This window comes from Trichomycterus rosablanca, chromosome 1 (assembly GCF_030014385.1).
Source record: "Trichomycterus rosablanca isolate fTriRos1 chromosome 1, fTriRos1.hap1, whole genome shotgun sequence".
NCBI classification, from domain to species: domain Eukaryota; kingdom Metazoa; phylum Chordata; class Actinopteri; order Siluriformes; family Trichomycteridae; genus Trichomycterus; species Trichomycterus rosablanca.
The window spans coordinates 46482760-46510607 of record NC_085988.1 but is presented as its reverse complement, the minus strand read 5'-3'; the positions used below and the strand labels follow the sequence as shown (position 1 = coordinate 46510607).

The window sequence follows — 27848 nt, the reverse complement described above, 5'->3', positions numbered from 1 at the left end:
CATAGTAGTAGTAATAGTAATAGTAGTATTGTAATTGTGTTTATCACATAGTAGTAGTAATAGTAGTATTGTAATTGTGTTTATCACATAGTAGTAGTAATAGTAGTAGTAGTATTGTAATTGTGTTTATCACATAGTAGTAGTAATAGTAGTATTGTAATTGTGTTTATCACATAGTAGTAGTAATAGTAGTAGTAGTATTGTAATTGTGTTCATCACATAGTAGTAGTAATAGTAGTATTGTAATTGTGTTTATCACATAGTAGTAGTAATAGTAGTAGTAGTATTGTAATTGTGTTTATCACATAGTAGTAGTAATAGTAGTATTGTAATTGTGTTTATCACATAGTAGTAGTAATAGTAATAGTAGTATTGTAATTGTGTTTATCACATAGTAGTAGTAATAGTAATAGTAGTATTGTAATTGTGTTTATCACATAGTAGTAGTAATAGTAGTAGTAGTATTGTAATTGTGTTTATCACATAGTAGTAGTAATAGTAGTAGTAGTATTGTAATTGTGTTTATCACATAGTAGTAGTAATAGTAGTATTGTAATTGTGTTTATCACATAGTAGTAGTAATAGTAGTATTGTAATTGTGTTTATCACATAGTAGTAGTAATAGTAGTAGTAGTATTGTAATTGTGTTTATCACATAGTAGTAGTAATAGTAGTATTGTAATTGTGTTTATCACATAGTAGTAGTAATAGTAGTAGTAGTATTGTAATTGTGTTCATCACATAGTAGTAGTAATAGTAGTATTGTAATTGTGTTTATCACATAGTAGTAGTAATAGTAGTAGTAGTATTGTAATTGTGTTTATCACATAGTAGTAGTAATAGTAGTATTGTAATTGTGTTTATCACATAGTAGTAGTAATAGTAATAGTAGTATTGTAATTGTGTTTATCACATAGTAGTAGTAATAGTAGTATTGTAATTGTGTTTATCACATAGTAGTAGTAATAGTAGTAGTAGTATTGTAATTGTGTTTATCACATAGTAGTAGTAATAGTAGTATTGTAATTGTGTTTATCACATAGTAGTAGTAATAGTAGTAGTAGTATTGTAATTGTGTTTATCACATAGTAGTAGTAATAGTAATAGTAGTATTGTAATTGTGTTTATCACATAGTAGTAGTAATAGTAGTAGTAGTATTGTAATTGTGTTTAGTAAATAGTTGTAATAGTAGTAGTAGTTGTAGTAGCGTTCACTGGAGTTCAGTAGGTTACAGGCAGAGGGCGCTGATGAGAGCTCTGTGTGTTTTTCCGTCTCTCCGAGCTGAAGTTTGATGCCGCCACTCTCTTCTCCACTGTTTGTCTCTGTACTGTGGCAGACTTGAGAGTGAAGATGGCGGCCGGTTCAGAGCGCAGTCCGCCTCCTTTCCCCGATTCAGAAGAACAGGAGCCTGAGTTAGACGAGGATGAGGACAGCGATGAAGGAGCGGACATTTTTACCGGCGGTGTGAGTAAACTACTGCGTGTATGGTGGAGTTACTTCGAGCTCAGTGGCGTAACGTATGGCTGCTGTAGCTTGTAGAGCTAAGCTAATGCTAGGTGGTTTTTGCGCTGTAAACTTCAGGCGCTGTGAACTCTTTACCGTGCGGCTAGCTTTATTTACTAACCTGTAACCAAAACATTTCTCCAGATAGCTAGAGGTTATTAACTTCGATATTGTCGTTTTGTTTACTTTCAATTTGACATTTAATGCCACTAATTCAGTTAATTAGCATGGTGCCACAAGCTTGGCTGCGTCTCAAACTGCATATTAACGCACTAAATAGTCTGCCAAATGAGTACAACACTAGCGTCGTCTATTTATACACTATTAAGTACTTGACAGTCATAAGCTTGTTGCCATAACCTCACACAAGCTAGCGAGTTAATACAGGCAGCTAGCTACGAACTAACTTCACTAGCCATGCCCACTCGCAACAACTGGTTGGCAAAAACTTGATTATAAACAATCAAAAGTTCACGTGTAAACTATCTCGAACTTTTAATATAGGGTACTTTAAAAGTATTTAGCCACCTAAACTGTGTCAAGTCATTCTTTACTGTAATAATGAACCTAAATGTTTGATTTAAAGCATATTCACACACAAACCTAGTTCTTAGGCCAACTCACTCAACTTGTTACTAGTCAACATCTTTCTAATGACTACCCTGATAAATAGTCCTTCTCTTTGCAAGGTCTGCTCGTATAGTAGTGGCTGTCCATGGAATAATCAAAATAAGTCCAGGATCTTATCATAGAAGACCACAGATTTAGAGAAGGATGCAAGATAATCTTGGTTCTCAGTTCAGTCCTCCATAAAGCAGTGGAGAAAATATAAAACCTGTGCCACCCTGTCACCTCAGGCAACAATTAAAAAAGGATTAGTTACAATAAATACTGCGATGCCAACCGTCATGCTGATTTGCTGGCGACTCCCTAGATAGGGTAGCATAATGGTCTCGTTGTGTGATCTCTAAAGCACTCTAAAATACGTTGCTTTTGTGGACGCTTTAGCAGTAGGGGCTGGCAATCTGGTCAGTATTGTTTGGAAAATAAATAGGCACAATGCAAACGGAGCCTGCTCCACTTTGCCAGAAATAACCTGGGGAGGATGCTTTTTATTTTTTTATTTTTTTAAACAGGTCAGAGACCCAAATCTCACTTAAGCCACATTGAAGTTAGATTTCCAAGTGGCCTAGTCAGAATTGAAGTCTTGGTCTTGACCACTATTGAACATTTGTAGCAAGACATCCAAATTGCTGCTACCACACCCTGACAACTAACCTTGCAAAATTTTGCAAAGCAGGAAAGGATAAAAATTTCAGCCTTATAAATTGCTGAACTGTTGCTGAAATATGACTCAGCCTACTAGTCACTAACCAAAGGGATTGTTTAACTGTTGACATTTGTGTTGAGAACTGAGAGAGCTGATAAGCTACTATCAGTGTGGCTGTGTGTGTGTGTGTATTATAACAAGAAATTCAACCACTGATGAAACGTTTATCTAAAATGTGGCCTTCTTTTCTTTCTTTTCACCAAACAATGTTTCTTGCCTGTTAGATTTGCCAGCTTAGTCAATGAATAGCTGGGTGCAGTAGTTTGAAGAGGTGTAGCAAAACCATTGGTCAAAGCTCTCAGCCCCTGCTCATGTGAGCTTTAAAAGGGCTCACATGCAAAATCCTGGTGTTTTACCCAATCAGGAAGATTTTCAGGTGTCATGTGCTGCTCAGTCAGATGCAGTAAAGCAACTGACAGCACGTTTGAAGATCAAACCTCACACATTCAGGTGGCTTAATCATATACGTTTTAACTGACTGATCTCTACCTGTTGCTTTTTTAGCATTATAGACATTACAATATATCAGGGTGAATGAGCTTTCCAACGTTTTCAGGGACAAATAATTAACTAATAATATAATAACTGACAGAAGTCTTTGTTTGATTAGGGCTGTCAGTTAAAAAGCGTAAAGTTAAAAACCTGTCCAATGCATCTTCAGTCAGCAGAGCATGCAGCAACATTGATAGATATAATAATATTAAATGCTGTTATTCAACCATAAAGTTGAAAGTTGATCTTTCTATCTATCTATCTATCTATCTATCTATCTATCTATCTATCTATCTATCTATCTATCTATCTATCTATCTATCTAAACCAGTGTTTGTTTTTTTTTTTTGTTTTTTTAAATGCTGCACTCGCTGGTCTGGATATTTATGTCCACATTGATTCATTACTGCCACATCTTATTTAACAAAGCCTAAAAGGTGTTAAAATTCATGCTGTTTCTGTTGCCTTTTGCAGACACTCTCTGCAATGGATTCTCCTCCTCCTGGGACCACTGGTGAGCTTCCAAAAGATATTTTTAGTAAACCTGAAGATTCACTCAATGACCCACTGAATGAGCTAAATACTGAACCAGAAAAGGCAGTGAGTGGAGATTCGAAAGCTGCTAAAGGCTCTCTACCTAAAGAAAAAAAGGCTGGTAAGGAGCCAGTCGATGTGTTCAGTGATCCTTTAGGTGAACCTGAAGCTAAAGCAGTACCTGAAATAAAAACTGCACCTTTTCCGGACCCTAAAGTGGAGCCACCAAAAAGTGACGTCACCAAGAAAGCAGCGCCATCTGATGCCAATACCACGGTCCTTGATGCACCTCAAAATGACTTTAAGAAGTCTCAGGACATTTTTGACGAGCCTTTAAAAGCTGCCGCCCAAGAGCCACCCACTGATATCCCTAGCAAGCCTCTAGGTACCGTTACAGCCAGTAAGAAGATCGTCAGTGCTGAACTGTTTGGCGACGACGATGAAGATGACCTGTTTGAGGAGCCTCTCCGAGCTTCATCGAAGAAACCTCAGGCCCCACTCTTTGACGAGCAGAGTGACGACCTTTTTGCTGAGGCAAGAACTGAGGGAAAAGCTGCCAGTAAAGCGCTTACTGAGCAATCTAACATCACAGCTCCACCTGCAGCTGCAAAACCCAGCTCCAAAGCTAATGGATTGCACTCTGAAGAGGATGATCTGTTTGCAGGTATGCTGTTTATTTGTAATTGGTTATAAGACATTCAATTCTTATTGCCTAAACTATAAAAACAATTGCTCTTATTTATATTATAGACATATTATATACAGGGGTTGGACAAAATAACTGAAACACCTGTCATTTTAGTGTGGTAGGTTTCATGGCTAAATTGGACCAGTCTGGTGGCCAATCTTCATTAATTGCACATTGCACCAGTAAGAGCAGAGTGTGAAGGTTCAATTAGCAGGGTAAGAGCACAGTTTTGCTCAAAATATTGCAATGCACACAACATTATGGGTGACATACCAGAGTTCAAAAGAGGACAAATTGTTGGTGCACGTCTTGCTGGCGCATCTGTGACCAAGACAGCAAGTCTTTGTGATGTATCAAGAGCCACGGTATACAGGGTAATGTCAGCATACCACCAAGAAGGACAAACCACATCCAACAGGATTAACTGTGGACGCAAGAGGAAGCTGTCTGAAAGGGATGTTCGGGTGCTAACCCGGATTGTATCCAAAAAAAATAAAACCACGGCTGCCCAAATCACGGCAGAATTAAATGTGCACCTCAACTCTCCTGTTTCCACCAGAACTGTCCGTCGGGAGCTCCACAGGGTCAATATACACGGCCGGGCTGCTATAGCCAAACCTTTGGTCACTCGTGCCAATGCCAAACGTCGGTTTCAATGGTGCAAGGAGCGCAAATCTTGGGCTGTGGTCAATGTGAAACATGTATTGTTCTCTGATGAGTCCACCTTTACTGTTTTCCCCACATCCGGGAGAGTTACGGTGTGGAGAAGCCCCAAAGAAGCATACCACCCAGACTGTTGCATGCCCAGAGTGAAGCATGGGGGTGGATCAGTGATGGTTTGGGCTGCCATATCATGGCATTCCCTTGGCCCAATACTTGTGCTAGATGGGCGGAGGACCATGTGCATCCAATGGCGGTGCCGTGTATCAGGATGACAATGCACCAATACAGACAGCAAGACTGGTGAAAGATTGGTTTGATGAACATGAAAGTGAAGTTGAACATCTCCCATGGCCTGCACAGTCACCAGATCTAAATATTATTGAGCCACTTTGGGGTGTTTTGGAGAAGCGAGTCAGGAAACGTTTTCCTCCACCAGCATCACGTAGTGACCTGGCCACTATCCTGCAAGAAGAATGGCTTAAAATCCCTCTGACCACTGTGCAGGACTTGTATATGTCATTTCCAAGACGAATTGACGCTGTATTGGCCGCAAAAGGAGGCCCTACACCATACTAATAAATTATTTTGGTCTAAAACCAGGTGTTTCAGTTATTTTGTCCAACCCCTGTATGTCTCTCCACAAACCAAACTGTTTAAATGTGAAATGATGAACCATGGGGCAACGTCACTAAAGCCCTAGTAAAGGAGTAATTTTTCTACATTGGCAAGGTTAAGTCTACAATATACAATTTATTCAGTGGTAAATCTTTCATTAGCAATATCGTACAGAAACAGAACAGCTGTATAAAAATCCTACCCATCTAAGCATCACTCACAGATGTGTTTACATGCAATTTTTTGACCTTCATTTGCGCAAATACTTGTCTGAATAACTTACTTTGCGGCTGTCTATCCTGCTAACTACTGTATTTTCAAGTCTTTTAAAGTTTTTTTTTTTAAACCACATCTCTTCAGCAGAACAGTGTTTTGCTCCCGCCATAGTAAATTTTGAAAACTTCTGTTTCCACTATGACGCAAATGCCTGTCCGCAGAACGTACAAAAACTTTCTGATTGGGAATGTAATCAGATACATGTGTTTACATGGCTATTATTTTTCTGTTTAACAGATTACTTACAGCAGGGGTTTTCAAACCTTGGTCCACGTCCCTTAGGTGGTTTGAGAGCCAAAAAATGGGTCGCAGAGTAGGGCTGGGCGATATGGATAAAAAATAATATCTCGATATTTTTTCGCTGAACGGCGATATACGATATATATCTCGATATTTTTTTATCCCATAAGGTAATAACAAAAGGACACTTCTGAGACAAAGCTACATGTTCCAAATTTTTTACAGGCACTTTTATTAAAATTCATGCTGGGAAAGCTTCACACAAGAACTATTTTTACTTAAAAAAAAAAAAAAAAAAAAAAAAAAGCTATTCTAAGAAAAAGAAAGTTGTTTCTAAGGTATCTCCTGTCGTGTAATGTGAATTACAAATATATTGTCTGGCCCTTTAAGAATGTTAAGTGCACTATAGGGCGCAGGGAGCGCATGTGTAGGGAAGGTATCAGAATTTATCGTTTCCGGCTGTGCTCATGTTCTTCTGTTGTTTTGCGCTGAGCTTGTGTGGTATTAAAAGTAGCGTTCTCGTTAAACCCCCTTCACATGTTTGGACTTTGAATTATTTTACATCACCGTCGCCACAACATTTACATTAATATTTTCTTACAGGTATAACTTATCGTTCATGTTACTGTGTCACTATTACAACATTTCATGCATTTTAATCAGCGTTCTGCTTCATGCACTTTATTATTATTTAACAGATTTATTTGTTGTTTAATTGCTGTTTGCTCCTTGTTTACTGCAGAGTTAGTTCATGCAATTTTATAAATTTTTGGTTGTTTATTGGCCGACAACAAGAAATACTATAAAAAGAAGATAAATAAATAAATGACGACGTCGGGCGATCGTCCAGTATAAACTAACATGACCACGTACAACATCCAGTACAGAAATCACTCCCCATAATGTTTGTTTTTTACAGATATGTGCACATCACATATACAAACACACAAGTCAGAACAACAGGAGACGCACCGTTACGTTATTATTACTTTCTCAACACTTGCATGATTTACACTGTATATGAAGTGAATACATGCATGTCAGCGCATGCATGTGCTTGTATATTTATATTGGTTTTTGAAACGAATAACGACTCGTTTTCTTGTTGAGGGAATGGTTGGGTGGATTGTTGAGGGAATGGTTGGGTGGACTGTTGAGAAAACGTTTGGGTGGACTGTTGAGAAAACGTTTGGGTGGTTCCCTCAACGTTCCTTCACGAACGTTCCCCCAACATTCCCCCCCAAACATTCCCCCAATGTTCCCCCCCGAACTTTCCCCCAACGTGTCCACACGAACGTTCCCCCAACGTTCCCTCAATGTTCCTTCACGAACGGTCCCCCAACGTTCCCCCACGAACGTTCCCTCAACGTTCCCCCACGAACGTTCCCTCAACGTTCCCCCACGAACGCTCCCTCAGCGTTCCCCCCCCCCGAACGTTCCCCCAACGTTTCCACACGAATGTTCGCCCAACGTTCTTTCACGAACGTTCCCCCAATGTTTCCACACGAACGTTCCCTCAACGTTTCCCCCCCAAACGTTCAGAGGCATGCTGGTACATACCGGATAGCAATGGAAACGTTTGCCAGTAGAGAAGTTTACCAGCATAAAGATGAGCTACGAAGTATTTATTTATTCATTTATTAGGATTTTAATGTCATGCTTTACTCACTTTGGTTACATTGATGACAGGACACAGAGCCACTTTTTACACAAGACTCATCAGTTTAAGTCTTTAATGTCAAACACGGTCATAGACAATTATGTGTCTCCAATTCACCTCACTTGCACGTCTTTGGACTGTGAGAGGAAACCGGAGCTCCCAAAGGAAAAACATGCAAACACAGAAAGGACACAAACCCCTTTACATGGAAATCAAACTCAGGACCTTCTTGCTGTGAGGCGACAGTGCTACCCACCGAGCCACAATGCCGCCATGTTTTGTAAAATAATAATTATAATGCAACAAGCAGAACCACATGTACAAAAAACAGCAATTGTATGTGGTTTTAATGTTCAATAGTTCCGTCATTCATGATATAATTAATAATAATGTATTTTAAAAAACTTCAAAATAATAAAGGTGGCTTTTTCTAAATGAGTTTGTACACCTACCTTGTATTGGTAAGCCTTAAATCTCATAAAAATCAATTGTCAGCTGCTAAAAATGAATTTAAATAGCATTTAACTAGACTGTGTTAATCGAACAATGACTTCTTTGTTGGTTATCAGTTGATCATTACTACTGTATCACTGCTGAAAATGATAAGTCCATGCAATGTATTGAATAATGTGTGTGTTATTAGTTTAAGCAGAAAGTAGGGGTGGGCGATATGGCTCTAAAATAATATCACGATATTTTAGGGTTATTTTTGCGATAACGATATTTTTGGCGATATAACAAAACACTGAAAAATATTTTATTTATTTCGAGAAAACACTATTGCAAAAAAAAAATAATAATGTTCAGTTTTTATTTAGAATTAATATAAGTTAACATTTTGTAAAAAAAAATTTAAGACGTATGTAAGAATTATGCACACTTTTCTGTATTTTGTCTTTCCAGTAAAAATAATGTAACATAATGTAATGGCGGAGGCCAGACTGAGACCATTGCTCACACAGGAGTCGCACAGAAACTGATACCTTTTTTTATGTGGTCACTCATAGGGCTGCAACTAATGCTTATTTTAGTAGTCGACTAATCTGACGATTATTTTTTCGATTAGTCGACTAGTCAACGATTATGTCATACCCTCCATCTCTGCCTTAACATAACAAAACTCTGTTATGTTATTTAAGTTCCAATATCAAATTAAAATAATGACCCATGAAACATGAATATGAAACTTAAGCTTGATAGTTTAATCAAATATATTTGAAACATTAATACACAATCACAATAAAAAAAAATCAATTTAATAAGAAAGCTTTGGACAGCATTAGAAACTGTTATGTTTCAGAAGTTATCACTCGAAGTCAAAAACATATATAACATGTCGTTGAGAAACATGTGAATGCTGTCTGTGAAGACCTCAGCCATCTGAGGGGTGCATGAATCTCTTCTCTTCTCATCCACACTCCATTGCTTAGTGCAATTAATAGAAAGAGCAAACGAGAAAGCTGTATTAATGATCACAAACTGAAGGCTATGTATCATAGTTTATTACAAATAGTGTACTGGCTATGCCAACTAAACCATAACAGGTTAAATATCTTAACTGAATTATCTGCTGAGCTAACTAGCTATCATTAAGTGGAGGAGGCTTATTATTTAGAATAAATGCTCTCATTAACGAGAGCAAAAATATGGAAGACGAGACAGGGTAACGTTAGGCTATAATGTTAAGTTATATAACGTTACTCATAAATGACTGATTAACTATTGCACTTAATGCGTTAGCTAGTTAACAAACCTGAAAAATAGCGATCTCTTAGATAGTTTTCCGACAAGTACTCTAGCATTAACAAACATTAACTACATTGGTTAAAGCACAAAGCGGTGTAAAAACTTACCAGAATAACGCTGCTCATCACGGCTGCAAGGCGTTTCACCGGAGTGCTGGCGTGAAACCATAACTCTGCTCTGTAGTGTCTGTGTTCAGCTCGTTTCTTTGGGTTATTTTGGCTGAAATACTTTAGAAAGTTTCAGTCCCTTTATCTTTGCCTCTCTGTCTTCATAAACTCCCCGCTGCGCCATGGAAGCGATGCTGCGCCCCCTGCAGTCCCTTTAGTGCATTGCAATACTAACGACGCGTCGACAATGAAATTCCACGTCGACAAATTTTTATAGTCGACGTTATCGATTACGTCGACTAATCGTTGCAGCCCTAGTCACTCACTCATTTACCTATACAGGCAGTAAGTGCCATGTAGAATTACATCACGAAGACCCGCATACTACTAAGCTTTTTTTCTCTTCATTTTCCCTGACAAGTAAAAAAACCCAAAATATAGCAACCTTAACATTATGAGGAAGAATTTCAAAGATATTCCTTTGCAATACTTTATAATTTGGCTGCCAACTTGTGTGTAATGATGACATTCAACTGAACCCCAGAACATGCTAGCGTGAATGCATGGAAAACTAATGTTAATTTTCTTTTAACAATATGATACAGACTGACCAACACTATTAAGCTAAATCAGCATTGAAAATAGACTTTACTTTTAATAACCTTCTTCAATGCTGGAGCTTTTTAAAACGGAATATTTCCTTTAAAATAGAAGTGTTATTTAACTGCTATTAAATTGTTTCCCAACAAAATCCGCCCAATTTGGCGGATAACCGCCAAATCTGGCAACACTGGAACGCGCAGAGCCCGGTGGCGCCTTTACTCGTAGCGCGCCACAATTACTACTAAGTACAGTAGTAGTAGTACTAAGTAGCAGTAGTACTACTTCTGCGTTGGTGGTTGACATTAATGTTAAGAGTATTCCTGAACTGTTTGGTGGAGGTGCGCTGTTGAATTGCGTCCCTGTGTAAACCTGCGTGCAGAAATACTTCCGCAAAAAAGTTGCCGGCAAAGCGGTGGTTGGGGTTTGGGTTGCCAAAGATTAATTTATGGTGGACTTGGAGTTTTTGGAACGAGCTCCTCCACTGCAGAACCGCTTTCCGCCATACTCGTTGCTGTGCCCAAATGACCCACGTAACGAACGTACGCCATTTGCGTAGCTGTGTGACGTCATTACGTAAACAACGCAGAATATCGCTATTATTACGATATGGGCTTTTTTTTATCGTTTTAAAAATTATACCGGTATTATCGTGAACGATACGATATAGCACACCCCTACCGCAGAGAAAAATAATAATAATTAAACTTGTTTGCGAATTTACCCTTGTGGAGGTTTTATGTTACATCTTGTATAGAGAGAGAGTAAGATGCATTGTGTTGCCTGGGTCACATAAAAAAGTCATGGACAAAATGTGGGTCACTTGAAAAAAAGTTTGAAAAACCCTGACTTAAAGGATTACCCAGCTGGTTCATTTGAAGAGAAATTGTATACGGAATTAATTCCGACTGAGGTGTATCAGATGAAGACTTTCTCCTATAAAACATAAAAGTATTTTTCCTACTTTATAATGTGAGTGCTTTTGTCCAGACATAAACCAACACAGTATTTATCTGGCCATTTTACTAGGCATTGGCCTGTTAAATTGAAGTGTTAGTTTGCTCAGGGGTGCCATCATTTAAAAAGCAGATTTGATAAATTGGCAGTTAATACCAGGGTAAATGTGCACATGTGAAAGGGGCTAATGAAAAGGTGTCTGTTTTTTATCTTACTAGCCATTTTTGTAAAGGATGACAAGAAATTGCAGTTTCAGCAGGATGTCTAAGTTCAGGAAGAGCAGAGGAAATGTTCTTCACATTGCGCTGACCCATGCTGTGCTGATCAGGCATTTAACTCTAGGTTTTACCATGCAACACTGACGAATAATGTGGTCTTACCTGGAAATAGCCTCAACGTTAGCTTACTTTCAGGAAATCTTGACATTTTTAAAAATTTCTCTTCATCCCTTTTTTTTCCCCAGAGGCCACAGTTGAGCTGTCGCTGGACAGTCCTCGTAATGACCGCAAGAAGAGAGAGTCAACAAGGGCTTCGGCACCAGCTTCCTCTCTTCCTGCTTCAGCAAGCACCTCCAAACCTCAACCCAAAACCCTGGAGGAGGTAGGAATCCCCAAACAAAAATGTTTCCACAAATACTTTGGAAGGAATTCCTGTACATGTGCAGACCGCTTGACCGGTCACTTTGTGGTTTTACTGCATTTTGTTTGGATAAATTAGGTACTCGTGTGGTGCAGCAGTTTAATGCACTAGCACACTACTGCTGTGCTATTGATATTTTGGGTGCCTTCAAAGACATGATTACATGATTAGTTGGGTCTGTACAAGAAAGAAAGAATGTTTAAAAAGATTCCTCATTACTGCTTCAATTGTAACATCTGCTAGCTGGTTGAAAGTTCCTGCACAGAGCTGGTAAATGATGAAAAGCAGTGTGTGACTCTGTATGCTCCATGGGTTATTGGATATTACTACTGTAGATATGGAGAAGTAGTAAAAATGCAGAAATTTAATTTCAATTAAATTGTCCCAGCCCACTAAACATGTGACTGAGCGAATTGCTTGCAAAACACGACTTAAAATCATGGTAGTGAACTGTAATTATTAGATCATTCCATCAGTTTCTCCCAAACACGTTACAATACTGAGAAACTGATGGAATTATCTAATAATTTAGTTGTTAAATTAGGGGGGGGCTACTAAAAATATAATTTCTAAAGCGTCTACTATGCAAAACAGACAGGTCTGAGCAGTATCTATAAAAAGGAATTCTTATTATGGCTTGATAAAAATGCCCAGATTTAGTTGTTTTAAGCAATGAGATTTAATTCTCCTCTGAATTATATATATACTAGGACAACAGGCGGTTCTTTCTGTTTGGAGTTTGCATGTTCTCCCCGTGTCTGCATGGGTTTACTCCGAGTGCTCCGGTTTCCTCCCACAGTCCAAAGACATGCAAGTGAGGTGAATTGGAGATACAAAATTGTCCATAACTGTGTTCGATATAACCTTGTAAACTGATGAACCTTGTGTAACGAGTAACTACCGTTCCTGTCATGAATGTAACCAAAAAAGTGTAAAACATGACGTTAAAATTCTAATAAACAAACAAACTAGGACAACATATACAAGCATTCTATTTATATAATTACATCAGTACTCATTTTACTTTACAGTGGAAAGCTTTTGATTGGCATTTTGCAAAAGTTCATTAACTTCGTTAATTAAATGGATTTTTTTTGTTGTTCATGTACACCTGAAACAGCTGGAGGAAGAGGAAGAAAAGGAGGACAAATTTGATTTGAACATTTCAGTCACAAACCCAGAAAAAGTTGGTAAGTCTGTCTCCTGCTGCTGCAATTAGATTATCTTTAAGTTTATTATTAAGAAATACCAAAACCCCATATGATGAATAAACCTACAATGCATGTAGAGAATGAATTATTGAAATATCATCCTGACAGCCTGTTTGGTTTATGTGACCTGTGATGTGTCAAGACACTAAAAATACAAAGGTCCTCATTTCCATCTTTTTTTTATAGCATAGAAAATGTTTCAGTTTCACTGCATCACAATATTAAGCGGCCATTAAAAAAACAAACTTGCCCTTTGATCATGTGGGTGATTTTGGTATTTGATTTATGTAAAAATTGCTTTAAATTTGCCCTCCATTTCAAAAATATGTAAAGGCCACTGTGTTTGAAGGTGACATGATGACATGATATCTGTGGCTTCCTTCCTATAGGTGATGGTATGAATGCCTACATGGCCTACAGAGTCTCCACACAGGTATTTGCCTTTTATATTTAAAACCATCTTGTTACAGAATAAGTTTTTGCATGGGTTTTCTTTGGGTACTCTGGTTTCTTCCATACCCAAAAATGCCAAATGTGAACTGGCTACAATATACACACATTTTTATCTGCTAGCAGTGAAATTGGGGGAGAATTAAATGGCACTTTGGGGAATGTCTTTAACATGAGATGCTTATTAATTTTCTCAGTCATTTGATGCACTTGCTTTGATTAAGAATTTTTTTGGTCTCCTAATACTTCCACTTTCCAAGTTAAGTTTTTCTTTGATCAACTTGTATTTTGTAAACACGTTCTAAATTTGATGCCTGCAGCACATACCAAAAATGTTGGGACCAATGCAAAATAAGAGTGAAAAGTTTGTAGAATATTTGTTACAGCATTCCACTGGTGAGGGAATCATGACTGTGTGTAAAAGAAAGATCTACCAAAGGATCAGTCCCTATAAAAAATGATGGGTTGTGGCTCGCCGCTTTGTGCCAACATTCAGGGGAGATATGCCAGTCAGTTCAAAATTGCATTATTTAGTCTGCTGCCAAACCTTTTTGGTAATATAATCTGTTGTTCATAATACTGTGAAAAGATTCAAGCAATCTGTTAAAGGTGATGGAACACAGGGATAAAAACGCCTCTTGTCCCAGCTTTTTTGGAGTGTGTTGCATGCATCAAATTTTTTTTACAAAACACAATGAAGCTGATCCATGAAAAATGGAAATATTTTCTTTCTACTTCTATTAGTACAATAAAGATTTAAGAGAATTAACCGATTCTTCTAATTGTGTTTTACAAAATGTTCAAACTTTTCAGGAAATGCGGTTTGTAAATATGACTGGATCTTCTCTCTCTCTTTCTCACTTTCTCTCACAGACTACCCTGTCAATGTTTCGCAGTAAGCAGTTTACAGTACGCAGACGGTTCAGTGATTTTCTTGGGATCTATGAGAAACTCTCTGAGAAGCATTCCCAGAATGGATATATTGTGCCTCCGCCACCAGAGAAGAGCATTCTGGGTAAGGAAAGACCAACTGGACTCCAGCAAAAACTGTTGCACATATGAATAATTCATGGGTTTTACCACTCTATCCAGTGTGGTCCTGACTGGGGGATGTTTCTGGTTTTAACAGGAATGACTAAAGTGAAGGTTGGAAAAGAAGACCCTTCATCAGCTGAGTTTGTTGAGAGGAGAAGAGCTTCACTTGAAAGGTCATTTACTACACAGTGGGCCAATGGGATGTGACAATATATATTATATGACCGTGAGGAATTGTCTATGGGTCAAGATGTTACTGATTATTATCACAGCTGTAGTTCATTATAACACACAACCTTGAATGGTTTAGTGTTTTTAGACAACTTTTTTTTTTCAGAATAATGAAACAAATCAAAGAAGCTCCGAATCTCACACTGAATATGCTTCAATAACGACAATATCTTCCACCATGTTGCTATGCAAAAGTAAAATTTCTTAGCCTGCCTTAACACAGTAGGTCTCTATAACACTAAGTAACGATAGTTTGAAATACAACGTGCAAATAAGCAAATTTAAAAAAAAAAAAAAAAAAAAAAAAGGACCAAAAAAGCACTAATATAGTTAAGTATTAGGGTTATTGCATTTTATATATACAAAATGCAATATATATTCACTGAGGCTTCTTCGGAGTCTGGCCGAAAAGGCTGCAATGTTATCTTAAAGTCAATTATTAATTTCTCTTTTTGTTTAAGCACGAATACAAAACAACTAAGGTTTGTGTGCATAAAGCTTGTTGTTTTGGCAATGCATCAGCAGCGTGAACATAGTATACGTTTATATTATAGTGTAGCTTCTTACGGTGAAGGAAAGGTTTTATTTATTCAGGACTCCAAATTAACATGATCAGAGTTTGTAACCGTTTTAAACATGTGAACATAAGCTGGAAAAAAAACATATATCATCATTGAGGATGATATATTGATTTTTGTTTATATAGGATGTATAGATATACATCAAATGAATAAATAGGTTTGGTTTGATCATTCTGTAGGTATCTCCAGAGACTTGTGTCCCATCCATCACTGCTGCAAGATCCAGACATGAGAGAGTTTTTGGAGAAAGAAGAGGTAAGAGTTGTTTGACATTTAACTAATATACCAATATATTCATAACAAAAAGAAAAAGTCTTGTTGTTCAAGGCCTGACTGTAGCTGTGTGTCTGTTCTGTTAGTTACCCAGAGCGCTTAGTACCCAGGCACTGAGCGGAGCCGGGTTCCTCAAGATGATCAACAAGGCCACTGATGCAGTCAGCAAAATGACCATCAAAATGAATGAATCAGACATTGTAAGTAATGTGACTTCAGCTGACCCATTTGTATCTCTCTTAAAGTATCAGATTTTTTTTTAACTAAAGAAAGAAGGCATCCTCAAACAAAGACATATTATTCTTTGATCCTAACTAACTTTGTTTTCAGTGGTTTGAGGAGAAGCTGCAGGAGGTGGAAAGTGAAGACCAACAGCTCAGGAGACTGCATGTCATGGTGGACTCTCTTGTTAACCACAGAAAAGGTACCTAGTGCCTAGCTTTTCTTTTTTTTTTTTTTTTACATTCTCAGCTATGTCCTATAGTCATGTACTGCGTCATTTATTGGTTTTAAATTGTATGGTTAGGGTTTATGACACCGTTGTCTTGGAGGCATGTTTTCTCACAGTGTGTGTTGCAAGAAAATGTTTGTAAACCACATGGAAGTCCCCTCATCAATTACTGGTAAAGATAAGCACACCCTAGATTGGCACCCCTACTAAGTTACTAACTTAAGCATTTTTCCCATTTCACCCCTCCTGAGTGATTGTTGAGTGTTGACTGTTTTATTAGGTTGTAAATAGAGATGCATGAGTACCGATACTACTACCCCTGGCAAAAATTATGGAATCACCACTCTTGGAAGATGTTCTGTCAATTGTTTAATTTTGTAGAAAAAAAATAAATCACAGACATGCCACAAAACTATCATTTTTCAAAATGTCAACCTTCTGGCATTAAGAAACAATAAAAAAAAGAAACAAATATAATAGTTGTGGTCAGTCACAATTGCTTTTGCACAATTGCTTCAAGTAGAGGACAAAAATATGGAATCACTCAAATCTGAGGAAAAAATTATGGAATCACTCTGTAATTTGCAGTTTAAAAACAAAACATCTGCAGCAGATTAGATTTGCTAATTATTCTTCAGTTTAAAAAGAGTGCTTACACCTCGGAGAGCTGTTGCACAAAGCAGATTGTCATGAATCATGGTTCCAACACAAGATATGTCAGTTGAAACAAATGAGAGGATTATAAAACTCCTTCAAGAAGATAAATCATTGTGGAATGTCACAAAAGATGTTGGTTGTTCCCAGTAAGCTGTGTTTAAAATCTGGACAAACCAAGTACAAACAAAATGGAAAGGTTGTAAAAGGGAAGCATACTGGTAGACCAAGTAAGACATCAAAGCATCAAGATAGAAAACTTAAAGCAATATGTCTTGAAAACAGAAAATGCACAACAAAACAAATGAGAAACAAGTGGCCGGAAAGTGGAGTCAATGTCTGTGACTGAACTGTAAGAAATCACCTAAAAGAAATGGGATTTACATACAGAAAAGCCAAACAAAAGCCATCATTAACACCTAAAAAGAAAAGAACAAGGTTAAAGTAGGCTAAAGAAAAGCAATCGTGGACTGTGGGTGACTGGATAAAAGTGATCTTCAGTGATGAATCGCGAATCTGCATTGGGCAAGGTGATGATGCTGGAACTTTTGTTTGGTGTCTGTCCAATGAAATTTATGAAGATAACTGCCTAAAGAAAACATGTAAATTTCCACAGTTGTTGATGATATGGGCCTGCATGTCGGGTAAAGGCACAGGGGAGATGGTCTTCAATAAATGCCAAAGTCCACATTGAAATTTTGGATGCTTTTCTTATTCCATCAGTTGAAAGGATGTTTGGTGATGATGACTTCATTTTTCAAGATGATAATGCATCTGCCATAGGGCAAAGGACGTGAAAACTTTCCTTCAAGAAAACATATAATGTCAATGGCATGGCCTGCAAATAGTCCGGATCTCAATCCATTTGAAAATCTCTGGTGGAAATTGAAGAAAATGGTCAATGACAAGGTTCCAACCTGCAAAGCTGATCTGGCAACAGCAATAAGAGACAGTTGAAGGCAGATTGATGAAGAATACTGTTTGTCATTAGTTAACTCCATGCCTCAGAGTTTAAACCATTATAAAAGCCAGAGGTGGTGCAACAAAGTAATAATGGTGCAGTGTTTTCTAATGATTCCATAATTTTTTCCTCAGATTTGAGTGATTCCATATTTTTTTCCTCTACTTGATCTAAAAAAAAAAAGCAATTGTGACTGACCACAACTATTATATTTGTTTCTTTTTTTATTGTTTCTTAATGCCAGAGGGTTGACAGTTTGAGAAATGATAGTTTTGTGGCATGTCTGTGATTTATTTTTTTTCTACAAAATTAAACAATTGAAAGAACATCTTCCAAGAGTGGTGATTCCATAATTTTTGCCAGGGGTTGTAGTATCGGGTATTAGCCCGATACCGCGCTCATTAACTCGTACTCGCAAACGAGGCTCCGATACTAAACATCCGATACCGTGTGCCTAGTGCACGTTGCTGCGTTAACGCAGGGATTTTCAACCTGTGGGGCGGCAGTGCTTGTCTGGGGGGCGCGAGTGCCTGACCGGGGGGCGTGGCATTACGAGATTTTTTTACTTCTAAAACTAAAGCAATTCATTTTTCACCCACAGGAGACAGATTGAATTATTCTCACTGACCACGCTCACACGCACGTCTAATGTTATTTAGTTCCGTTTGACAAAAAAAAACCTTCAAAATAGAGCCAACAGCGAAGATAACCGGTTACAAAAGCAGCGACCGCTGTTATAGAACGTGTTTGTGTCTTTAATACTCTGTTCAGTGTCGATACAAGTGATTCAGGAGTTGACTCATTTGCAGCGTAAGTTTCTTTTCTCAGTCAATTCTCCGTGTTTACTGTTATAATGAATGATGCGGTTGTAAATAAACACCAACTACTACAGAACATTTTGTGTGACTCGCTTACATTATAAAGTTCAGGCTTAATTATACTGGTTTTTACCACAGAGCGGGAGCCGACTCAGAGTCGTTTACGATTTACCGAGGTGAACCACGAATGTATGTGCTGATAGAATCGGCTCAGATGGGATCGGACTGTATTATCTTTTTAAAGTAAATATTTCAATCAGTAGAATTGCATCGCATGTATGATGTGCACAACGTTAATTACGTGCGTTTATTAATGAACGTTTACGTTAGCTTGTCAGAAGCTTTCTCAATGATGTCTGTTCCACTGCACTATTTTACACTAAAAACTACACTATTCCATAATGCTCCAGATTGCATCATTCTAAATAGGTATCGGTATCGGCAAGTACAAAAATACATGTACTTGTACTCGTACTCGGTTGGGAAAAAATGGTATCGATGCATCCCTAGTTGTAAATATTAGTAAATATCTTATAAGTTAACAATTAATTGTCATACTTAAAACTGGAGAGATGACAGCATTAGGTTTGTTGACATGTTTGCAGAATTGTCCATCAACACAGCAGTGTTCGCTAAGAGCGTGGCAATGCTGGGTAGTTCAGAGGACAACACTGCACTTTCCAGAGCCTTGTCTCAACTGGCTGAAGTTGAGGACAGGATTGAACAGCTTCATCAGGACCAGGCTGCTAATGACTTCTTCATTTTTGCTGAGCTCCTTGCCGACTACATCCGCCTGCTAGGTGCTGTCCGGGTATGGAGACTTAAACATATTTAGCTAGTGGCATTTTAGTTTATATCTGTACTTTTATTCCACATCTTTTAAGCTTTTTTATGCAACTGAAATTTAAGACGTAATCACATCTTTGTGAGCTTTACTTTAACGTGTTATGCTGCTTTTGAGTTCATATCAGAAGCTGGGAAATACTTAATCATTAGCTAGTAAACGGCACTTCACTTCCTCACATCAGGTGCTTGTTTGAAAGCGTTTAGTCTACCTTAGAGAAAAGCGTAAGTGTGCAATATTATTATTTTTTCTGTGTAACATATTAAAAACAATTACCGATGTAATTTCTTTCATATTTGTTGGAGTGGCAACAAAAATGCATCAGTAATGTCAGTGTCTTTAGTCTTCCCTTATATTGTTGCAGTAGCCACTATCACCTTAGAACATTCTACTGACAAATAGGCTGCATTGAATTTAGTAGATTCCTTTTCTTTTTTCGGCTGCTCCAGTTAAAGGTTGCCACAGTGGATCATTAATTTGACTCTTGGCCTGTCCTGAACATCCTCCATCCTCTCCACAGACCTCTTAGACCTTCCTCTTTAAATTTTAAAATGCATAAAGTTTTCCATACGTCACACACAGCTTCCTATTTCTATTTTTAACTTTGTTGGCCAATCAAGTGCAATTTTCCAGTCTGACAAATGGTATTTCTCAGTTTACATGAATCTGCCTTTTACTTCTATGCTTTTACTGAAAACATTGTAATTACAATAATCAGTGTCTACCAGAAAAGGATGGGTTCTGCTTTTTGAGTCTTGTTTCCTCTCATATTTTGTAGTTATGTGTGTAGGAAATTTTTTGACACTTCTGCTTTTGACTTGGTTTTTAAGGGTCTAGACACGAATTTGCTAAGAACTGACCAGTGCTTACACAGATTTTTGCTATTAGTTATCATGGTATTGAGTTTAGTAAAAATCATTTCTCAAAAACTGGCAGGGCTGTTTTTTAACTTTAATATTTTGTCTGATCAGTAGAGTTCCAGTTTTTGATTGTATTGATACATTGGAAAAAAAATAGTATATTAAAAATGTTGTTAAAATGATTGCACTTTTTTAGCAAGTTGTATTGATATTACATTGTGTAGCTTCATAATTGCAATACAATAATAGAGAAAGGCAGTCTGGTTAATGTATGAACCACCTAGACACCTTTATTTGAAGGGCAAATGTCTGGATTTAAACCAGACATGACAAGTTCACTTGTTTATTTCTTTATTGTGAATCATGTCAGCTGGCATAGCTAAGGTCTAAACAACACATCATAAGGATTAAACCAGAAGCTAATTTTGTCACTGCAGAAAATGGTAGCATGCTTTGGTTTAACCTCTGTGTTTGTTTGTGCGTGCCCAGGCTTGCTTTGACCAGAGGATGAAGGCGTGGCAACGCTGGCAGGACGCTCAGAACATGCTACAGAAAAAGCGAGAGACAGAGGCCAAGCTGTTGTGGGCCAACAAACCAGACAAACTGCAGCAGGCCAAGGATGAGATTGCTGAGGTAAAGCTGATCTAAAGGCTTAACAACCTTTTACCCCTTTACCTTTTTGCTCCCAATCCAGTCGTCTTCTGTCTGAGTCATGTCGCTAGCATTGCCACCGTGCTGGTTGATGAGCGCTGAGATCATCATGTGCCCTCTCTGAAACGTGCATATTTGCCAGAAGCGTCATTTCACCTGCACACAGTGGAATCGCAGTGAGAGCTGCATCATGTTTGAAAAGACGTGCTAAGCTTTTTAGATCATCCACTGGTGTAGTGGAGGTACCTCGATCAGACAGCAGATGCCGTTATTGCACCATGGTGATTCATTTTTAACCTTTTCCTTTCTATACAGGCATAGCCATTCTGCCTGTGTGGGAGGCCTCTGTTTTCTCCGGTGGTGGGTTAGTGCATTAGATCGTCGTGCCAACTCAGCGCTCGGGTATAATTAGTGTATTTATTTAGTCCAAACCTTCTCTGATCAGTTGCTTTGATCTATGTAAACATGCAAACAGCTTAAGCATGGAATTAAATAGCTAAGTGGCTGCACATACTGTACATTTTCAACCTGAGTAGGCATGCACATGATTCTCATAGGTGTTTACATTAGAGCATCCACATGATTTGAATACCAGATTTGCAATTTCTCTTTTAACATTGGTTGCTTATTTTGTGTTACAGTGGGAGGCAAAGGTCAGTCAGTACGAGAGAGACTTTGATAGAGTATCTGCCACTGTACGCAAGGAGGTCATCAGGTTTGAGGTGAGCGTGCATCTGTGTTTATTTAACTGAATATTTCTTAGTAAAAAATTCAACAATTTACCACCGTTCGTTATGTTTTAATGCACAGCAATACTAAAAACACATAGCACGTTCTTTTTATTAACACTAATTTAAAAAAAATACCAGGATCTAAATTCATTCTTGAGTATGCAGACCCCTCCCCCCAACCCAAAACATTGCCTTTGGACATTCTATGACATTCTATAGTAGCAGCTTGCATTTATCAAGAGAAATTTGAGCAAGATTTTAGTGTCCGAGTCTCAGTTGGTATAATCACATTTTTATGGATTTGTTAAATATCAGTAAAACATCAAAGTACATTTTATGATATTCAGCAAAGTCTTCATGCAACAGAAGTGTTGGAAATGAAGCAAACGTATAATTATGGCTGTTTTTCCGTGTGCACACAACCCCACTAATATGGGCATTGTAATCGGTGCAGAAATAATCGTGTCTGTTTTTTGTAACCTGTTATATAGATTGTAATGTGAGATTTGGACTCGGTAGCACCAGTAACAAGTTGTTTAACTGGCTAGACTGGTACATTAAGTATCTTAATATTGAAATCATACATCATTATATTTGTAGCAATTTAATTCTTAATTGGTTTATGTATGTTGGCCTTTGTCACATGATTACATAAGGGTGGAACGGTCAATTAATTGAACTGATCAGATTGAGGTGGTGATGGCAGGTGGAGGTCAGGGCTTTCTGCACTGGTGGAGTTCCTCCACATCACACTTGTCAAAGTGTGTGTTTATTGATGTCGCTTTGTGCACAGGGACAGTCGTTCTGGAAAAGAAAAGCAGGGTTTTCTTCAAGTTATTGTTGCACAGTTGAAAGCAATTATGATTGTAATTAACTGTATAATTGTGTGGCTAAAGCAACAAAACTTATTATTAAGGAAAAGTGGCCACATACTTTTGGCCATATAGTGTAATTTATTTTGCTTCATTACATTCTCACCTACTCATTTACTAGGTGCAAATAATGCTTGTTGTAATAAATGTAATTTAATGTATGAAATATTAGCACATGGCTGACTGGCTGTCATCGTCTGATTTGAATATTGCATGTAATTGGTTAAAAGGACATTCTCCTTCAGGATTTGCTGATAGAGAGCAGAATTCATGTTTCAATCGATTATGACAAGTCTTTCAGTCATTCTTGTGTGCTTCACATTGCCAGACAGGTTCTATTTAAGTGATGTTTAGATTCAACAGGTCTGGCAGTAATCATGTCCAGCTGTGGCTAGTGAAACTGAACCCAACTGTCAGTTGAATTAGATAAACTGGTTGATTTAGAGCTGAACAGCAGTTTTCCTTCAATAAATTACATCATTTAAAAAAAAAAAAAGCATTTTGTTTTATTTTTGTCTTATATCAAAAGTACTTCAATAATTTGAAATGTGACAAAAATTAGAGGAAACTGGGAATGTGGTAAATCACAGCAATCAATGTTTAGTAAAATGTAACAACTTTGTTATTTCTGTGTCTGGAACAGAAAGAGAAGACTCGGGATTTCAAAAAACAAATTGTTCGATATCTGGAGTCTCTGCTACAATCACAACATCAGGTAAAATGTGTATATGTCTGGGTTTTTGTGTGTATATACAGCTTAAAACCTTGTTTTTCATTCGTTTTTTTCTCTCTCTTTTCTCTAGCTGATAAAGTACTGGGAGGCGTTTTTGCCAGAGGCAAAAGCAATTGCATGACCGTGCACAGACACACACAAACACACACAAATATACAGGCGCACACACACAAACAAAAAATATACAGGTCTGCTTAAGACTGTGTCTGCCTTTTCTATACACTTTACCTCTTGCCTATAAACCAAGAGATGCACTGCAAAGGGAAAGAAAGAAACGACAGATAGTTGTTTTTTAATAATCACCAGAAACTTATAGCTCTTAAGCTCTTGTATTAATTATTGTATATTTTTCATTTAACCTTCAGCTGTATTTTCTTATTGCCATAACTAGTTCTAAGGGGATGTTCATGCACGGCGATGGGACAGGGTCTTTTTTTTCCTTTACTTTTTATTGAATAGGGATAGTGTTCAAAGATAATAGGTGCCAATAGTGTGAAATGTATTCACACTACTTAGAGGAAGGCAGATTGCACACACATCAGCAGTGCTTTTTGTTTACTGCAGGGGGCCAACATGCATCTTAATACACACCACAGTTCCCCATTCATATGGGTAAGATTATATGGGTAACATTAGTTAATGTAATATCTGGCACTTTAACCCTTTTTAACCCCCTCTAGTGCCCAGAGTATAATTCAGGCAAATCCTGTACAGGCTCTAATGTAGGGGTAAGAAGCTGGCTCAGAGTTTAGTAACAGGGACACTGCTTCACTTATAAGATTGTTTTACTAAAATAATTCCAATTAATGCAAGATAACATGACAAGCTGTTGAAAAGAAAATGCCAGTATTTAGAATGAGGACTGCTATAATATGAGCAAAACCACTTAAATTAAATTCCATCATCTCAATTGTTCTGATTTTATTCCCCCACATTTACATGTATTGTATCTTTGATTCTTAGTACTAGTTTGGGAAGGAGAGATTACAGTGCTGTGCATTAGTTTACACTAAAAAAAATGCTGACTGTACTTCTGTTTGACTAGTAATAGATCGTGTTATGGCTTGCTTTCATTTACTCACTGTGCAACAAAAGTCCCTTTTTATTTTCAATCAAAAATCATATCACAGTTGAAAGGCTTTTTTCTTGGGCATAAAGATTACATTCCACACTTTTGACAATGAGAGGCCATATGTTTGATTTAAAAAAAAAACTCTCCATGCACCAGCTTCACTTAAACACATTTAATAATGCAAGTAAATGTATGAATTGAGAAAAAAGTTTGAGCACTTGTACTGTCATCCAGGGGTAATCTGAAAAGACTTTCTATCTGTGAAAGGTAGGTGTTGTTTAGGTGTTGGTTGAAAGTATTGTCTGCTTTGTGATACACGTTGTCAGTTGTAAAACATCCCTCATTAAATTTTTAGGCATCACCGACATTGAAGGCAGCATTCGTTTCAAATGAATGAATTGTGTTTGTCTTTGTTTCATTTAATCCAACACAGTGATGTGTTTTATGTGATACTATTTTATCCTTTAAGTAACTTCTGATAATCATGATGTGCTGTATATCTGCCAGTAATGATTAACATATAATGTTTGGCAGTTGCTTTTCTTTCAATTATCTGCTAACCGATTACATATTTGAAGATGGAATTAATTTTCATATCATTCCACCTGTTAATAAGAATAAAATGTATTGGGATTTTTCTTTTTTTTTTTTTTTTTTCTTTTACACATTTTTATGCACAAGGCTCACTTACAAATCAGGATCAGGTGGTCCTACTTTTGGATCAGATTCCCTTTAACTGCCAATAATGATTCGATAGTAATGATTTTTCTTGTTTTTCTATATTTTACCAACCAAGCAGGTAAATATTCCTTGAGAAGACATTCTGTTGGAAAACGCAATAAAGATAGTTTTAAATAAGCACTCTTCAGTTGTGTTACTTTTAGCCTAAATTATTTTAAACACACCTATAAACCTGCTAATTGTAAAACTGATTCATCCAAACAATATTTTTTTTTAAATCAGTAGTTTCCTACATCATTTTGAGTGTCAAATAATATTGCACATGGACATTAGTCCAGAGATCTAGGTGTTTTTCATTAACACCCCGCCTCAGTATTTGGTGGAACATCCTTTATATACTCTAATAAGCGATTTCTGTAAGTGTTAACTAGCTTTTGACACCTCTCTTTTGAAACCTTCACCTATTCTTCTCATGCAAAAGCTCCCAGCTTATTAAGGTTTGATAGCTTTTGTGCTTGTCTATATTTTTCTATGGGACTTAAATGGGAGAAGGCCACTCCAGGGTATTTTATGACTGTTTCCCTTAACAAGCTTTTGATGACTTGGAAATGTGCTTGTGATAATTGTCTTGCTGTAAAGTCCAAATAGCACCATGGTTCAATTTTACTACAGAAGACATAACATTCTTTTTTTTTTTTAACCCCTTTCCCCCCACTTCAGCGCATCCAATTTCTGCCCATTAATCATCCTCTCACTAAATCTGGTCTCTGCTCCTGATTGGGGAGGACGAGGCTGCTCCACGCCCCCTCCAACACGTGCACAGCAATCGAACATCTTATTACCTACACTTGACGAGTGCAGTGCAGTACAGCGCTGTGTACGGAGAGCCACACCCTTTACCGCACTCCTTTCCCATCTCCGTGCAGGCGCCACCAACCAGCCAGCAGAGGTCGTAATCGCACTAGTCTGAGAGAGAGTCCCCATCCGGCTTAGTCCCGCCCCTTATCTGAACAACAGGCCAATCGTTGTTCATGTGGCCGCTCATCCTCAGCCGGCAAGGCAGAGCCGAGATTCGATACGATGTATTCGAGATCTCAGCTCTGGTGAACAGCGTGTGTTTTACAGCTTGCCCACCTGAGCGGCTGACATAACATACTTAATCAAAATGCCTTGGTATTTCTGTGAATCCATTATGTCAGTAACATGTTCGAGAGTGCCAGTTCCAGGGCCGCTCAGGTGGCGCAGCGGTAAAATACACTAGCACTCCAGAGCTGGGATTTTGAATACATCGTATCGAATCTCAGTTCTGCCATCCGGCTGGGCTGGGTGGCTATACGAACGTTTGGCTGTTGTTCATCCAGGCATAGGAGCCGGATAGGGACCTCATAACTGATGCAATTACGTCCTTTGCTGGCTGATTGATGGCGTCTGCTTAGAGAGAGGAATGATGTTGATCAGGGTGTGGCTCTCCGTGCACAAGGCTAATCGGCATATGAACTCGCCTCGTTCAGGTGAGAAGATGCAGTCAGCTACTGTCAGTTCGCTCTCCTCAATCGGGGTGGGGATCAGCACCAATAGAGAGGAAGCATAACGCAATTGGGTAAAAATTGGATGCGCTAAAAATCGGAGGGAAAAGGGAGAAAATGCATTTTTGAAATAAAAATGCCAGTTCCTGCCTTCTATTATTGTATTAAGCATTGTAATGGAAGGGTTCCCTGTCCAGGTTGTTCCTACTTTGGGCCTAGTGGTTCCCAGTGGAACCAAACCCACCACAACCCTGTGGTTGATGAAAATACAACATTATGCTTAGAGTAATTTTGTCTGTGGCTGAGAGGTCAGACATGAATTAAAAGTAGCTGGAATGTTTGATTGTGGACAGTGTTACCCATGTTTCAGGAGCCTTCTTAATAATGGCAGAACTGTTTCATGGTTTTTGTATTAATGACCATCTGGACAAATAACCCTCTAGCATAAGGTGACAACTCATGTTTTTTTACCAACCTTGCCAAAAGACCACTGTTCCACTGTCAAAGTAGCCTTTATTATATAGACAAGGCAACTGCTGCTGCATCGGAATCAATACAAAGAATAAGCAGGCCATTTCACAAAGTTAAATGACATTACAAAACCACCAAGTTAATAATAATAAAGGTAAAATGGGTACTTAGATTTTGTAATAAAATAGATGTATTTATGTGTAAAGATGACTACTGAAAATTGATGAAATTATCCATGATTGTAAAAAACCCATGTACCATCTAATTGGTACATACACTGATCAGCCATAACATTAAAACCACCTCGTTTCTACACTCACTGTCCATTTTATCAGCTCCACTTACCATATAGAAGCACTTTGTAGTTCTACAATTACTGACTGTAGTCCATCTGTTTCTCTACATATATTTTTAGCCTGTTTTCACCCTGTTCTTCAATGGTCAGGACCACCACAAAGCAGGTATTATTTAGGTGGTGGATCATTCTCAGCACTGCAGTGACAATGACATGGTGGTGGTGTGTTAGTGTGTGTTGTGCTGGTACGAGTGGATCAGACAGCAGCGCTGCTGGAGTTTTTAAATACCGTGTCCACTCACTGTCCACTCTATTAGACACTCCTACCTAGTTGGTCCACCTTGTAGAGTCAGAGACGATTGCTCATCTACTGCTGCTGTTTGAGTTGGTCATCTA

General features: G+C 37.9%; 1 protein-coding gene across 1 annotated transcript; it reads left to right on the top strand.

The window, feature by feature from the left end:
- Positions 1–1288: 1288 nt before the first annotated feature.
- snx1a (sorting nexin 1a) lies at positions 1289–23605 on the top strand. Its single transcript, XM_062993551.1, has 15 exons — positions 1289–1465; positions 3801–4524; positions 11876–12012; positions 13172–13241; positions 13652–13695; positions 14586–14727; positions 14842–14920; positions 15739–15814; positions 15919–16032; positions 16163–16256; positions 19322–19527; positions 20910–21053; positions 21713–21793; positions 23318–23389; positions 23478–23605. The coding sequence occupies exons 1-15, from the start codon at positions 1352–1354 to the stop codon at positions 23526–23528; spliced, it is 2148 nt and encodes a 715-aa protein (XP_062849621.1). The 5' UTR covers positions 1289–1351; the 3' UTR covers positions 23529–23605.
- Positions 23606–27848: the final 4243 nt, after the last annotated feature.

Coding starts and splice junctions, on each gene's coding strand:
- snx1a (XM_062993551.1), top strand. CDS start 1,352: ATGGCGGCCGGTTCAGAGCGCAGTCCGCCTCCTTTCCCCGATTCAGAA. Junction 12,013..13,171: donor AACCCAAAACCCTGGAGGAG/GTAGGAATCCCC, acceptor CACCTGAAACAG/CTGGAGGAAGAGGAAGAAAA. Junction 15,815..15,918: donor AGTTTTTGGAGAAAGAAGAG/GTAAGAGTTGTT, acceptor CTGTTCTGTTAG/TTACCCAGAGCGCTTAGTAC.